This window comes from Mercenaria mercenaria, chromosome 16, assembly GCF_021730395.1.
Source record: "Mercenaria mercenaria strain notata chromosome 16, MADL_Memer_1, whole genome shotgun sequence".
Lineage (NCBI taxonomy): Eukaryota > Metazoa > Mollusca > Bivalvia > Venerida > Veneridae > Mercenaria > Mercenaria mercenaria.
The window spans coordinates 21,167,906-21,182,648 of NC_069376.1; the positions used below are offsets into that span (position 1 = coordinate 21,167,906).

Here is a 14,743-nt window from a genome sequence, read left to right on the forward strand (position 1 = left end):
TTTTCTATGTAAGCTGGTATCTAAGTAACCACTTGTGGGAATGGATTGAAACTTCACATACTTATTCACTGTGATAAACTGACTTACATTGCACAGGTTCCAAAACTCTCTTTTGCTTTTTTGCAAAATTATGCCCTTTTTTCGACTTAGAAATTTTTGTGCCCCCGAAGGGAGGCATATAGTTTTTGAACCGTCTGTCAGTCTGTCGGTCTGTCCGCAATTTTCGTGTCCGGTCCATATCTTTGTCATCCATGGATGGATTTTCAAATAACTTGGCATGAATGTGTACCACAGTAAGACGATGTGTCGCGCGCAAGACCCAGGTCCGTAGCTCAAAGGTCAAGGTCACACTTAGATGTTAAAGGTCATTTTTCATGATAGTGCATTCGTGTCTGGTCCATATCTTTGTCATCCATGGATGGATTTTCAAAGAACTTGGCATGAATGTGTACCACAGTAAGACGACCTGTCGCGCACAAGACCCAGGTCCGTAGCGCAAAGGTCAAGGTCACACTTAGACGTTAAAGGTCATATTTCATGATAGTGCATTGATGGGCGTGTCAGGTCCATATCTTTGTCATTCATGCATGGATTTTAAAATTATTGGGCATGAATGTGTACCACAGTAAGACGACATGTCGCGTGCAAGACCCAGGTCCGTAGGTCAAAGGTCCTAAACTCTAACATCGGCTATAACTATTCATTCAAAGTGACATCGGGGGCATGTGTCATCCTATGGAGACAGCTCTTGTTGGTTAAGGTTTTGTATGTAAGCTGGTATCTCAGTAAAAATAACTCAATAATGGGAATGGTTGAAACTTCACACACTTGTTCACTGTCATGATCTGACATGCACTAAGCAGGTCCCATAACTCTACTTTTTATGCCCCCAAAGGGAGGCATATAGTTCTTGAACCGTCTGTCTGTCTGTCAGTCTGTCGGTCTGTCAGTCTGTCGGTCTGTCCGCAATTTTCGTGTCCGGTCCATATCTTTGTCATCGATGGATGGATTTTCAAATAACTTGGCATGAATGTGTACCACAGTAAGACGACGTGCAGTGCGCAAGACCCAGGTCCGTAGCTCAAAGGTCAAGGTCACACTTAGACGTTAAAGGATAGTGCATTGATGGGCGTGTCCGGTCCATATCTTTGTCATCGATGGATGGATTTTCAAATAACTTGGCATGAATGTGTACCACAGTAAGACGACGTGCAGTGCGCAAGACCCAGGTCTGTAGCTCAAAGGTCAAGGTCACACTTAGACGTTAAAGGATAGTGCATTGATGGGCGTGTCCGGTCCATATCTTTGTCATCGATGGATGGATTTTCAAATAACTTGGCATGAATGTGTACCACAGTAAGACGACATGCAGTGCGCAAGACCCAGGTCCGTAGCTCAAAGGTCAAGGTCACACTTAGACATTAAAGGATAGTGCATTAATGGGCGTGTCCGGTCCATATCTTTGTCATCGATGGATGGATTTTCAAATAATTTGGCATTAATGTGTACCACAGTAAGACGACGTGTCCTGCGCAAGACCCAGGTTCGTAGCTCAAAGATCAAGGTCACACTTAGATGTTAAAGGATAGTGCATTGATGGGCGTGTCCAGTCCATATCTTTGTCATCGATGGATGGATTTTCAAATAACTTGGCATGAATGTGAACTACAATAAGACGAAGTGTCACACGCAAGACCCAGGTCCGTAGCTCAAAGGTCAAGGTCACACTTAGACGTTAAAGATCATTTTTGATGATAGTGCATTGATGGGCATGTCCGGTCCATATCTTTGTCATTTATGCATGGATTTTAAAATAACTATGCATGAATGTGTGACACAGTAAGACGATGTGTCGCGCGCAAGACCCAGCTCCGTAGGTCAGAGGTCCTAAACTCTAACAACGGCCATAACTATTCATTCAAAGTGCCATCGGGGGCATGTGTCATCCTACGGAGACAGGTCTTGTTTTTTTCAAAATTTGCCCCTTTTTCCACTTAGCATTTTTTGGTTAAGGTTTTGTATGTAAGCTGGTACCTCAGTACTCACTTATGGGAATGGATTGAAACTTCACACACTTGTCCACTGTCATAAGCAGATATGAGCAAAATCTCAGGGTGAGCTATTCTGATCACTCACTGTCCGGCGTCCGTAAACCTTTACTTTAAACGACATCTCCTCATAAACCGTAGGCCAATTTCATCCAAACTTCACAGGAATGTTCCTTGGGTGAAGCTCTACAAAAATTGTTCAAAGAATTTAATTCCATGCAGAACTCTGGTTGCCATGGCAACCGAAAGGAAAAACTTAAAAAATTTTCTTCTCAAAAACCAGAAGCCCTAGAGCTTAGATATTTAGTGTGAATTGACCCCGCCACATGGGGTTACTTGATTGTACATAGAAAAATCTTCAAAATTTTTAACCAGGTTTTCAACGAAAACCTGAGTTATTAGATTGGGGTAGATGTCGGTCGGGCGGGCGGCGGCGGCGGCGTCGTCAAACTGGTGTTTCCGGTCAATAACTTTTGTTTCGGTAAAGATATTTGAATAAAACTTGGTATGTATGTAGCTTATATCAAGACAAAGGCTGGGATTGATTTTGGGGTTTCTGGGGTCAAGGTCAAGGTCACTGTTACTTAAAATAGAAAAAGGGTTTCTGGTCAATAACTTTTGTTTCGGTAAAGATATTTGAATAAAACTTGGTATGTATGTAGCTTATATCAAGACAAAGGCTGGGATTGATTTTGGGGTTTCTGGGGTCAAGGTCAAGGTCACTGTTACTTAAAATAGAAAAAGGGTTTCCGGTCAGTAACTTTTGTTTCGGTAAAGATATTTGAATAAAACTTGGTGTGTATGTAGCTTATATCAAGACAAAGGCTGGGATTGATTTTGGGGTTTCTGGGGTCAAGGTCAAGGTCACTGTTACTTAAAATAGAAAAAGGGTTTCCAGTCAATAACTTAACTTAGGAATGAGCTATCATGATGAAACTTGGTGTATAGAAAACTTATATAAAGTTGTAGCTTGGGATTGATTTTGGGGTTTCTGGGATCAAGGTCAAGGTCATTGTTACTAAAAATAGGGTTAGGGTTAGGTTAGGGTTAGATTTGGAATATCTTCTACATGCATGGAGGGATTTTGATGAAAGTTGGCACAATTGTTCACCATCATGAGACGGAGTGTCATGCGCAAGAACCAGGTCCCTAGGTCTAAGGTCAAGGTCACACTTAGAGGTCAAAGGATACAAGAATGAAAACTTTGTCCGGAGCATATCTTCATGCATTGAGGGATTTTGATGTAACTTGGCACAATTATACACCATCATGAGACGAAGCGTCTTGCGCAGTCCCCTTCTTTAGAATTACTTCCCTTTGTTGTTACTATAAATAGCTTATATTGTAACTTTTTCATTACTAGACGTAGGCAAAAATCGAGACCACTTTTCTGTAGTACAACATGCATGTTACATCCAATTTTGAGGTGTATTTTGACCAATCTCTACATGGTAAGGATTTCTGTGTGGACTTACAATTTTTTTTTTTGTATTTTTTTTTTTTTTTTTTTTTTTTTTTTTTTTTTAAGATTAACTTCCCTTAGTTTTTACTATAAATAACTTATATTGTAACTTCTTTATAATTGACCGTAGGGAAAAACCAAGACCACTTTTCTGTGGTACAACATAGTTGTTACTTTCTAATTTTAGGTGTATTTTAAGGTATCTCTACCTGGTAAGGAGTTTTTTTGTGGACTTAAAAAAAACAAAAGAATTACAATGATTACTAAACAACCACAGAATTAAAATAACATCTGCAAATACAGGTGCTAGAGTAAAGAAATTTGCTGTGACGGGCGTATATTGTGACATTCTGGCACTCTTGTTTATTCTTATGAAAAGTGTTGAAAACCTGGTTTCATGGCATTGTCGCGTTTCTTGTCTAAAAATAAACCAGAAGGCCTAGAGCTTAGATATTTGACATGTAGCATTGCCTAGTGGACTTCTACAAAATTTGTTCAAATCATGACCCCCAGGGTCAAAATTGACCGGCCGCCCCAGGGGTCACTTGATTTTACATAGGAAAGTCTTCAAAAATTTTCGTAAAATAAACCAGAAGGCCTAGTGCTTAGATATTTGACATGTAGCATTGCCTAGTGGACCTCTACAAAATTTGTTCAAATCTTGACCGGCCGCCCCAGGGGTCACTTGATTTTACATAGGAAAGTCTTCAAAAAATTTCTAAAAATAAACCAGAAAGCCTAGATCTTAGATATTTGACATGTAGCATTGCCTAGTGGACTTCTACAAAATTTGTTCAAATCATGACCCCCGGGGTTAAATTGACCCCGCCCAACAGGATTACTTGATTGTACATAGATAAATCTTCAAAATTTTCTGAAAAAAAAACCCAGATGGCCTAGAGCTTAGATATTTGACATGTAGCATTGCCTAGTGGACCTCTACAAAATTTGTTCAAATCTTGATCCCCCCCCCCCCCCCCCCCCCCCCCCAAGGGTCAAATTGACCCAGAACCAGGGGTAACTTGATTGTACAGAGGGAAATCTTCATAAATTTGCTAAAAATAAACCAGAAGGCCTAGATCTTAGATATTTGATATTACTCAGGTGAGCGATCCAGGGTCATTATGACCCTCTTGTTACAAGATTTATAATGCCCCTTTTTCAGCTTTTGTCTTCAATCAGTTGACAAGGGAAGGCTGTTGAATAGTCGAGCGTTGCTGTCCTCTGACAGCTCTTGTTTGTATTAGAAATTAGTTAAATTTGGCATGCCATTCCAGTTTTTAGCTCGACTATACGAAGTATAAGGAGAGCTATCCTACTCGACCCGGCGTCGGCGTCTTTCCGCGTCCCCACCTTGGTTAAAGTTTTTTTACACTTCTTCTTTTTAGCCCACCTGTCATGAAGTGACAATGTGAGCTGTTGTGACCACTTGATGTCCGTCGTGCGTCGTCCGTCAACAATTTCTAAAAAAATCTTCTTGAAAACCACTGGGCAGAATTACACCAAACTTCACAGGAATGATCCTTGGATGGCCCCCTTTCAAAATTATTCAAAGAATTGAATTTCATGCAGAACTCTGGTTGCCATGGCAACCGAAAGGAAAAACTTTAGCATCATCTAGTGGTCCTCTACTAAAATTATTCAAATTATCCCCCTAGGGTCAAATATGGGTCACATGGTTTATATAGACTTATATAGGGAAAATTTTGAAAATCTTCTTGTACAAAACCACATGGCCTAGGGCTTTGATATTTAGTATGTGGCATCATCCAGTGGTCCTATACCAAGATTGTTCAAATTATCCCCCTAAGGTCAAATATGGCCCCACCATGGGAGTGACATGGTTTATATAGACTTATATAGGGAAAAGTTTGAAAATCTTCTTGTACAAAACCACCTGGCCTAGGGCTTTGATATTTGGTATGTAGCATCATCTAGTGGTCCTCTACCAAGATTGTTCAAATTATCCCCCAGGATCAAATATGGCCCTGTCCCGGGGGTCCCAAGTTTTACATAGACTTATATAGGAAAATTTTTTTAAAAATCTTCTTGTCTGAAACCACAACACTTAGACCTTTGATATTTGGTTTGTAGCATTGTCTTATGGTCCTCAACCAAGATAGTTCAAATTGTACCTCTTGGGTGAAAAGAGGCCCTGCCCTGGGGGTCCCAAGTTTTATATAGACTTATATAGGAAAAAGCTTTAAAAATCTTCTTGTCAGAAACCATACGACCTAGGCTTTTGATATTTGGTATATCCATTGTCTAGTAGTCCTCTACAAAAATTGTTCAAATTATGCCCCTGGGGTTAAAAGAGGCCCCGCCCTGGGGTCACTTAGTTATTATGTGAGTTATATAGGAAAAATACTTAAAAAATCATCTGATCCTATTTCCAAGACTGTTTAATTATAATTACCTGATGACCCCAAGTAATATGATGTCACTTGACCTACTGACCTATTTTCTTGTTTTTTAAGATATAGCCTTTTTGATTACATACAGAGTTTTGCACACAAATCGTAGAACTGAATTTCATTGACCATGAATGTGACCTACTGACTTTCTTAATATTTTATCATCATTTTGACATTTGAAACATGTAGCTTATATTACTCAGGTGAGCGCTCCCGGGTCATCATGACCCTCTTGTTTCTACTTATCTCTGTAATTACTTGATGGATTTGATTCAGACTTAAAATAATTATTCCTCATCATCACCCATGTCATCTGACATAAAGGCCATAACTCTGGCACCAATATTTCATGATTTATCCCCCTTTTTACTTAGAATTTCAGGTTAAAGTTTTTATACACTTTCACTCTATCTCTGTTATTATTGAATGGATTTGATTCAAACTTAAAATAGTTGTTCAACATCATCACCCACATCATATGACACAAGGTGCATAACTCTGGCACAATTTTTCCATGAATTATTCCCCCTTTTTACTAAGAATCTTGGGTTAAATTTTTGATGCACTTTCACTCTATCTCTGTTATTACTGAATGGATTTGCTTCAAACTTAAAATAGTTGTTCAACATCATCACCCACACCATATGACACAAGGTGCATAACTCTGGCACCAGTTTTTCATGAATTATTCCCCCTTTCTACTTGGAATTTCAGGTTAAATTTTTGATGCACTTTCACTCTATCTCTGTTATTACTAAATGGATTTGATTCAAACTTAAAATAGTTGTTCCTCATCATCACCCACACCATATGACACAGGGTGCATAAATCTGGCACAAATTTTTCATGAATTATTCCCCCTTTTACTTAGAATTTAAGGTTAATTTTAATGCATTTTCACTATATCTCAGTTATTATGCCCCCGAAGGGAGGCATATTAGTTTTCAACTGTCCGTCCGTTTGTTAGTTAGTTAGTTCGTCACAACGTTAACTTTTTGCATGAAGGCACTTTACTAACGAACCACTGCACCCAGGACCTTCAAACTTCACGTGCTGATAGTACTTATTGAGTACACCACCCCTACTGACTTTGGGGTCACCAGGTCAAAGGTCAAGGTCACAGGTGCCACTGTTAACTTTTTGCATGAAGGCACTTTACTCGCGAACCACTGCACCCAGGACCTTCAAACTTCACATGCTGATAGTACTTATTGAGTACACCACCCCTACTGACTTTGGGGTCACCAGGTCAAAGGTCAAGGTCACAGGGGCCAATGTTAACTTTTTGCATGAAGGCACTTTACTCACAAACCACTGCACCCAGGACCTTCAAACTTCCTTTGCTGATAGTACTTATTGAAAACACCACCCCTACTGACTTTGGGGTCACCAGGTCAAAGGTCAAGGTCACAGGGGCCAACATTAACTTTTTGCATGAAGGCACTTTACTAGCGAACCACTTCACCCAGGACCTTCAAACTTTACATGCTGATAGTTTTATGAGTACACCAACCCTACTGACTTTGGGGGTCACCAGGTCAAAGGTCAAGGTCACAGGGGGCCAACGTTAACTTTTTGCATGAAGGCACTTTACATGTGAACCACTGCACCTAGGACCTTCAAACTTCACATGCTGATAGTACTTATTGAGTACACCACCCCTGCTGACTTTGGGGTCACCAGGTCAAAGGTCAGGGTGCTGCGGGGGCATTTGTCACCATTAGTGACAGCTCTTGTTATGAAATGCATTTGATTCAAACTTGAAGTAGTTGTTCCACCTCATCACCCATCTCAAATGACACAAGATGCATAATTCTTGCACCAGTATTTCATGAATTATGCCCCCTTTTTGCTTAGAATATACTTATATAGTGTTTTGATACACTTTATCTTTACCTCTCTTATTACTTAATATTTTTGACACAGACTCAGGCTATTGTGCAATATCTTCATCCACCATTGGAGTCATTAAACACTCCAGTGACAGCTGCAGGTTCCTCAGATGTGCCCAGTTTCACTATCCAGCATTGAAATAGTCGAGTGTGCTGTCTCCTGTGACAGCTCTTGTTGTCTTAACTGCTTGATATATGGCTTTGAAACTTTGAACACTTGCTTACCATCATGGTCACACATTGCCATATTGTGAAAGACTTACTCATATCTGTAAATACAGGTATATTGTTGTCTTACCTATTTTTTTGTCTTTTATCTGAAAATTTCTGGTAATGTTTTGACCCCATACTTCCATCAATTCTTCAAATCGTCGAGCACGCTGTCAACAGACATCTCTTGTTCTTTTTTGTAACTGTAATGTGCATAGAAAGATATTCAGATAACTTATTAAAACTTTCACCATAACAAGACAATGTAATATTTAAAGGGAAAGGAAATGTTGTTCTTATGTTAATTTCATCGGCCAGAAATTTTTATGCCCCCGAAGGGAGACATATTAGTTTTCAACTGTCCATCCGTTCGTTCGTTTGTTCGTTAGTTTGTCACAACGTTAACTTTTTGCATGAAGGCACTTTACTTGCGAACCACTGCACCCAGTACCTTCAAACTTCACATGCTGATTGTTCTTATTGAGTGCACGACCCCTACTGACTTTGGGGTCACAAGGTCAAAGGTCAAGGTCACCAGGTCAAAGGTCAAGTTGCTGCAGGGGCATTTGTCACCATTAGTGATAGCTCTTGTTAAATAATTTAAATATGTGAAAGAAATTCAAAATCGGCTTAAAACTGAGAAAGTTAAGAGCATTTAAATATTTTATCAAAATGGCAGACATTTTGTTTTCATGGCAACAAGAAACAAAATGGTGGATTTATTAAATTTCTTGTCACATTCTTGAATTGTAATTACTTATTTCTGTAAATAAATTTCGCTACTTTTTCCAGCTATAATGAAAGAAATTATCATGTTTTGCATCTTGCAATCAAGAAACATAAGAAATTATTGTACCCCCCGACAACAAAGTTGTAAGGGGGGGTATACTGGTTTCAGGTTGTCTGTCTGTCTGTCCGTCTGGCCGTCTGTCCGTAGACGCAATCTTGTGCGCACCATCTCTCCTTATCCTCTTGACAGAATTTAATGAAAAGTTTACACAAGTGATCAGTACCAACAGTAGTTGTGCATGGGGCATGTTAGGTTCTTTTAGAAAAAAAATTTGCAGAGTTATGGGACTTTGTTTTTTTGTTACTATACTTTATACATAGACACAATCTTGTGCGCACCATCTCTCCTCATCCCCTTGACACAATTTAATGAAACTTCACACAAGTGATCAGTAACAACAGTAGTTGTGCATGGGGCATGTTAGGTTCTTTCAGAAAAAAATTTTGCAGAGTTATGGGACTTTGTTTTTTTGTTACTATACTATATACATAGACACAATCTTGTGCGCACCATCTCTCCTCATCCCCTTGACACAATTTAATGAAACTTCACACAAGTGATCAGTAACAACAGTAGTTGTGCATGGGGAATGTTAGGTTCTTTCAGCGACAAAAATTGCAGAGTTATGGGACTTTGTTTCTTGTTAACATGCTATGTACATACAGTCTGCATATGCAGTCTTGTGCGTGCCTAATCTACCAAATCCTTACACACAATTTTATGAAACTTCACACAAGTGATCAGTACCAACCCTAGTTTTGCATGGTGCATGTTACATTCTTTTAGATAAATATTCTGCATAGTTATGGGACTTTGTTTTTTGTTACTATACTGTATACATACAGTCTATATACAGACAGTCCACATAATTATGCAATCTTGTGTGCGTCATATTGCAATGTACTGTGTCAGTGCATGCGGGGGGTACATTCATCACCTTTAGTGATAGCTCTAGTTTTATTTAAAAGGTTATTTGCTAAATAAAGAATTCAGCAGTGTGTAAATGACATCATAAACATCCAAATTGCCATATCTTTTTCAATAGTGGTCTGATTTTAAAAGTTCTTTCAGGGTAGTGAAAGGCTTGAGGATGGCTTTCAGATAAAATTAACTTATTATCAGACATTCCTTGTGCTTCAATCTTTTAAAGGTAAAAATATGTACAGTCATATTTCTTTTCCAGTCTATAGCTTCAATATACGTGTTCACTTGTCAAATTGACATTTCTCACAGGACTTACACTACTGTCTTAACATTACACAGCAGGGGCATCAGTGACCACTGGATATATTTCAACTTCTTTAGTTAGCTTTTCCCCTTGTTATACTAGAATACTGCTGATTTTTGTTTCCTGTTAAAGCATTTTCAGAATCTCTTACTTAGGATGAATGGATACACTTTCCCTAACTGACTGTGGCACCAACCTGTCCCTTGGGATTCTGCGGCTTTTATAAAATGAAAAAACATGTTATCCTTGAGGTAATTGGATGCAGTTTAAAGTGATGTCTGTTCTATTTTCAGGTGGAGAAGCTTACCTACCTATGTCTCCAAGTGGTCAAGGTATAATCTCAAGCGAGGGTCTGAAACCAGTCAAAGTCATTAGCTACCTCTCAGATGATTCTATGTCAGGAGAATTACCTAAACGAGCGTATTCAGTTGGCAGCAGGCCGATTTCGAAGCCAACATTGAGGTATCGTCAGCCCCAGGAGATCTTACGCCATCAGCCACTGGACAGCAGCAAAAGCTCTAGTGCCCCACATCTGATTGTGCAGAAATCACGTTCACAATTTATGGATTCTGGCCATAGGAATCACCATGATGGATATATTGCTAGTCCATTGAGCCAGTCAGTTAAATCAGATGATTCAGATAGTTTTGCTGAAATGGAGTTTTATCGTCCAAGAACTGCAAGTGATAGTTATGGTTGTCGTCCTCGCTCTTCCAGTTTTGGAAAACAGTTAATGCCTCAGGGTCATAGACCAAGGTCATCTAGTTATGGACAAGGAGCAAAAGGAACAATGAGCAAACTAGCAGCAGGTTTTAGACAGGATTCTTTTGACTCTGTACGCACTACTTCACAGGAGCTGTCTAGTAAACGTTCACAGGAATCCCTTGGAATTTTGTCAAGTTCTTCTCGAAATTCTTCAAGTGACTCTTTAAAAAAACTTTCAGATGGATCACATAGTAAGAAAGGTTCAGAGAATGGTGAATATATGGACATGAATTATGATAAATGTAAAACACCCTCCCCTAATGTACAAGGAGTAGTATCTCCAAAAAAGGATACTACAGGTTATATGGATATGTCTTTAGGTTCAGCTGTGTCAAAATCTCTTTCAAGAGGCATGTCTCCATGCTCTTCTACCCACAGTTTGCCAAGTTCTTCTACCCACAGTTTGGGGTCATCACCAGCCTCTGTGGGGCATGGACACAGCCACACTGATCGTAGTCAAGGTGCCAAAGTCATTACACCTTCAGGAAAAGTTATATCACAGAAGCATACCTACAAAGCCCCTGCTCCAGTTTCATCAGAAAACCAGCTTAAAGTTGTGACATCACGTTTAAAGAAGGGAGATAAAAGATCACCATCAAGTTCTGGAAAAGAGTCAGAAGATGAGAGTTATGTCCCTTTTCAGCCAAGTCAAACAGTAAGCTCAAGTTCCTATGATGACTCGTCTTCAATATTACACATGAAAAATCCGTATGAGTTTATGCCAAAATCACATCCTGGACTCAAAATTCAACATGGTTATAGTAAATCTCATGACTCTGGTGTAAGGAGTCCAGAGTCTAGTGCTACAAAGCTAACTGTAAACCCTGAAAAAACAAAAGGAAAAAAAGAAAGTAAAACAAAAACTGAAGAACAAATTAATAAATCTAAATTGAAGAGAGAAAAAGATATAAAGAATAAGGAAAAGAGTAGTCCTAAGTTTGACAGACAGAAAAGCTACACTTTAAAAGAAGAACAAGTTGTCTCAGGACAGAGTCCAACTATAGAACGTACATTGGCATTTATGCCAGATGATGACATTTTTTCAAATAAAATGTTCAAATCAAATGGATCACAGGTCAAAAGTTCTGTGACAACACTTTCAGATACATTTGGTAAGAAACCTGATGACAGTTCTTATATGGAGTATCTTCCTGGATTTGAAGAAAGTGTAGATAAAACTAAAGGACCTGTGAAAGCATCTCCATCTAAACAGTTTATACACAGAGAATATTGTGAAATTGATTTTCCAGACAAATTAGAAAGTTCAGAAAAGACAAAAGAAACCAGAGCTGTTTCTGGTTACATGGAATGTGACCCAGCTATTCTGAAACAATCTGTTTCTTCTGAATCTAGTCCAGCAAAAGAAAAATGTATAGGGTCAGTAAAGCATAATGAATCTGGTTCATTTAAAGACAAAAAGAAAGATTCAACCTCCCAGCCAGATTCTAGTATTGTTAAAGAATCGAGGAAAGAGTTGAATGATGATTTCTCTTACATTGACTTTGATCCAGTCACTGAGAGAAAGGTTGAAAATGAAAAGCAAAAGCAAGAATCTGTAATGTCACCACAGAGAGTATTATCTTTTCTTGCACATTCTTTATCAGTTGAAGAAAAGGTGGATAAAGAATCAGACATGACGAAAGGTAGTCATGAAGCTTTCATTGGTGTTGATGAAAAGAAACTAACTGAATGTGATCAAGAATGTAAAGTCGAAAATGTTTGGATAAAGCAAACTGTAGAGAACACTAGACCATTTCTTGATAAGACTGAAATAAGAAAATGGGAAAATGTTGCCAGTATTAAAGGTGAAAGCTGTAGTGAAGGACCTGCTGTACCAACTGAAAAGGAAGTCAGTCAACTGTGTCAAAATGTAAATGCAAGTAAAAAAGGTGAAAGGTCTGTGTTAGGTGGTAATAAAGAGAATGAAATAGAAAATGATAATAAAACAGTAGACATTGACAAGGATGGAGAGGATGAGGAATTTAAGAAGCAGGGTGTAAGGGAAAGACAGCTAGGCAAACTAATAATTAAGCAAGTTGGACCGCCTCTCCTTGAAGGAGAAATGGTACAGGATGAAGGGTATTGTGATTTAGATTTCAGTAGTGAAAAAGAAGTTTTTCCCGATAAAAGTCATACACGATCAGAAAGTGCATCTAGTTCAAATAGTGATAAAAGTAGGAAGAAGTTGGAAAGTATAGGAAGTGAAGACAGTATTCCTTGTCCAGAGACCCCTATAAGTTATATAAGTGAGGAAGGTGATGATATACCAGTTCCAGAAACGCCTCTAAGCTACATCTCTGATGATTCCACTAGCGGAAGTTCTGTAGGAAGCAAAGAGTTTGGGTCACCATTTAAATCACCACTGGCAGGCAGAGCTTCTAATCCCACCATGGGAAAAGTGGCAGGCTTCGGTTTAGCTTCATTTGGTGTAGGTGGTGAAAGTTTGAGAAAATCTTTGCCAACCCCGAGGTCTTATGGAGGAATTCAGCAGAACACAGCTCTTTCAAGGCAGAGCAGTGTACCTGTTGGTCCATCTGCAATAAGTCCTAGGTCCAGCACGGATATGCAGCATGCTTATAGGTCTAGAAAAGCTAGCGGGCCGGCATGTCTGTCAACACAGACAAAACAAGGGAACGGTGCCTCTGGAAATAGACTTTCATCACAGGGCTGTCTTGAACCTGTTGCTGCAGGATTAGAATTACATAAACAGAAAAGCATGCCATGTATGATAGTTCCACAAAATTTAGACAAAATTAAAGACATTGAAACTCTAGATCATGTACAGAGTAGACACAGTTTTACAGACTTATCATCGTATGAGGAGATGAATTTTCCTGCAAGTAGTTTATCAGCAGGAAATCAGATCAAGTGTAGTTCACAGCAACAGCTTACATCAGATAGCGGTTCAAATGAGTTGCATTATGCTGACCTTGACCTTAAAGGGTCTACAGAAAATATGGACAGTACCTCTCCACGTGTTGTCAAAAGCAGGCACCCCTCATCAATGGATGATGTTTCGAAAGAAAATGTTCCGTATGCTGAAATAGATCATTTAAAAACAGAAAAGATGAAAAATTTAAATGATAAAGATAAAGATGTCAAATTTTACGTTAATTAAGGATGTAACGCCTTTGTGTTATTGTTCTTTGAACTTGCTTTTTGAATATGAAGTATTCAGTTAATAAGATTTTGGACTGCCTACTGAAATATATATGCTGTGGATCTGCATAACTGTATGAATGATTTTGATTCAAAGTTTATAATTATTAGTGTATTTGCTTAGAGCCATATTTTGACTCCCGTGCTATTGGAAAAAAGATTAATGGCAACATATACCAATCTGTTCTGTTATGTCTGAAGTTCATTCTAAGCCATGTCACCAGTCTGAATTCTACGACTGGATTGAGTTATGACGTCATTAAAATGGCTACCATTTTACAACTCTGTCATCATCTTCAAATGATTGATCAGAGTCTTTTGTTTTAGGTGCTAAAAGTGAGGATTTTTTTAGTTTATATCATACATGGGTGAATTATTTACACACTGAGGTTAATGTTCATGTGTTTCTTTGTGTATTAATGGTCCTGTGATATTTATTCGTTTATTGACTGCGTCTTTAAGCCATGCCTAATTTCCTGTTAAATACTGCCTTCTTTTTGTTTCACAGGGAACATTGTTAATTTATGCCCCAACTCTGTATTCTCCAGCAACTTTATACACTGGTTTTCCCGGATCAAACAATTCTAGTGCCTTAACTCGCTGTTCTAATGTCAAAACAGTTCTCTTTTTTTTGGTTAAGTTTTTCATCTGCCATTTTTTGTAAACAAATAAGTTCTCACCTCAAACAATTGCACGCGAGTTAACAAACGATAACTCTGCCATTTAAAAACTTGTGAGGGAGCATCTCAAAATTGCTTACAACAGCCTAATAATC

At 38.7% G+C, this 14,743-nt stretch overlaps 1 protein-coding gene across 5 annotated transcripts in view; it reads left to right on the forward strand.

The window, feature by feature from the left end:
• The window catches only part of LOC123540115 (insulin receptor substrate 1-B-like), a 164,924-nt gene extending 150,879 nt beyond the window's left edge, over positions 1-14,045 (forward strand). For all 5 annotated transcript variants that reach the window (XM_053526335.1, XM_045324910.2, XM_053526337.1 and 2 more), the window contains one exon: positions 10,338-14,045. In XM_053526335.1, coding sequence (XP_053382310.1) covers positions 10,338-13,927 — 3,590 coding nt within the window. In that variant the 3' untranslated portion in view covers positions 13,928-14,045. The remainder of the gene's footprint in view (positions 1-10,337) is intronic.
• The last annotated feature ends 698 nt before the right edge of the window (positions 14,046-14,743 follow it).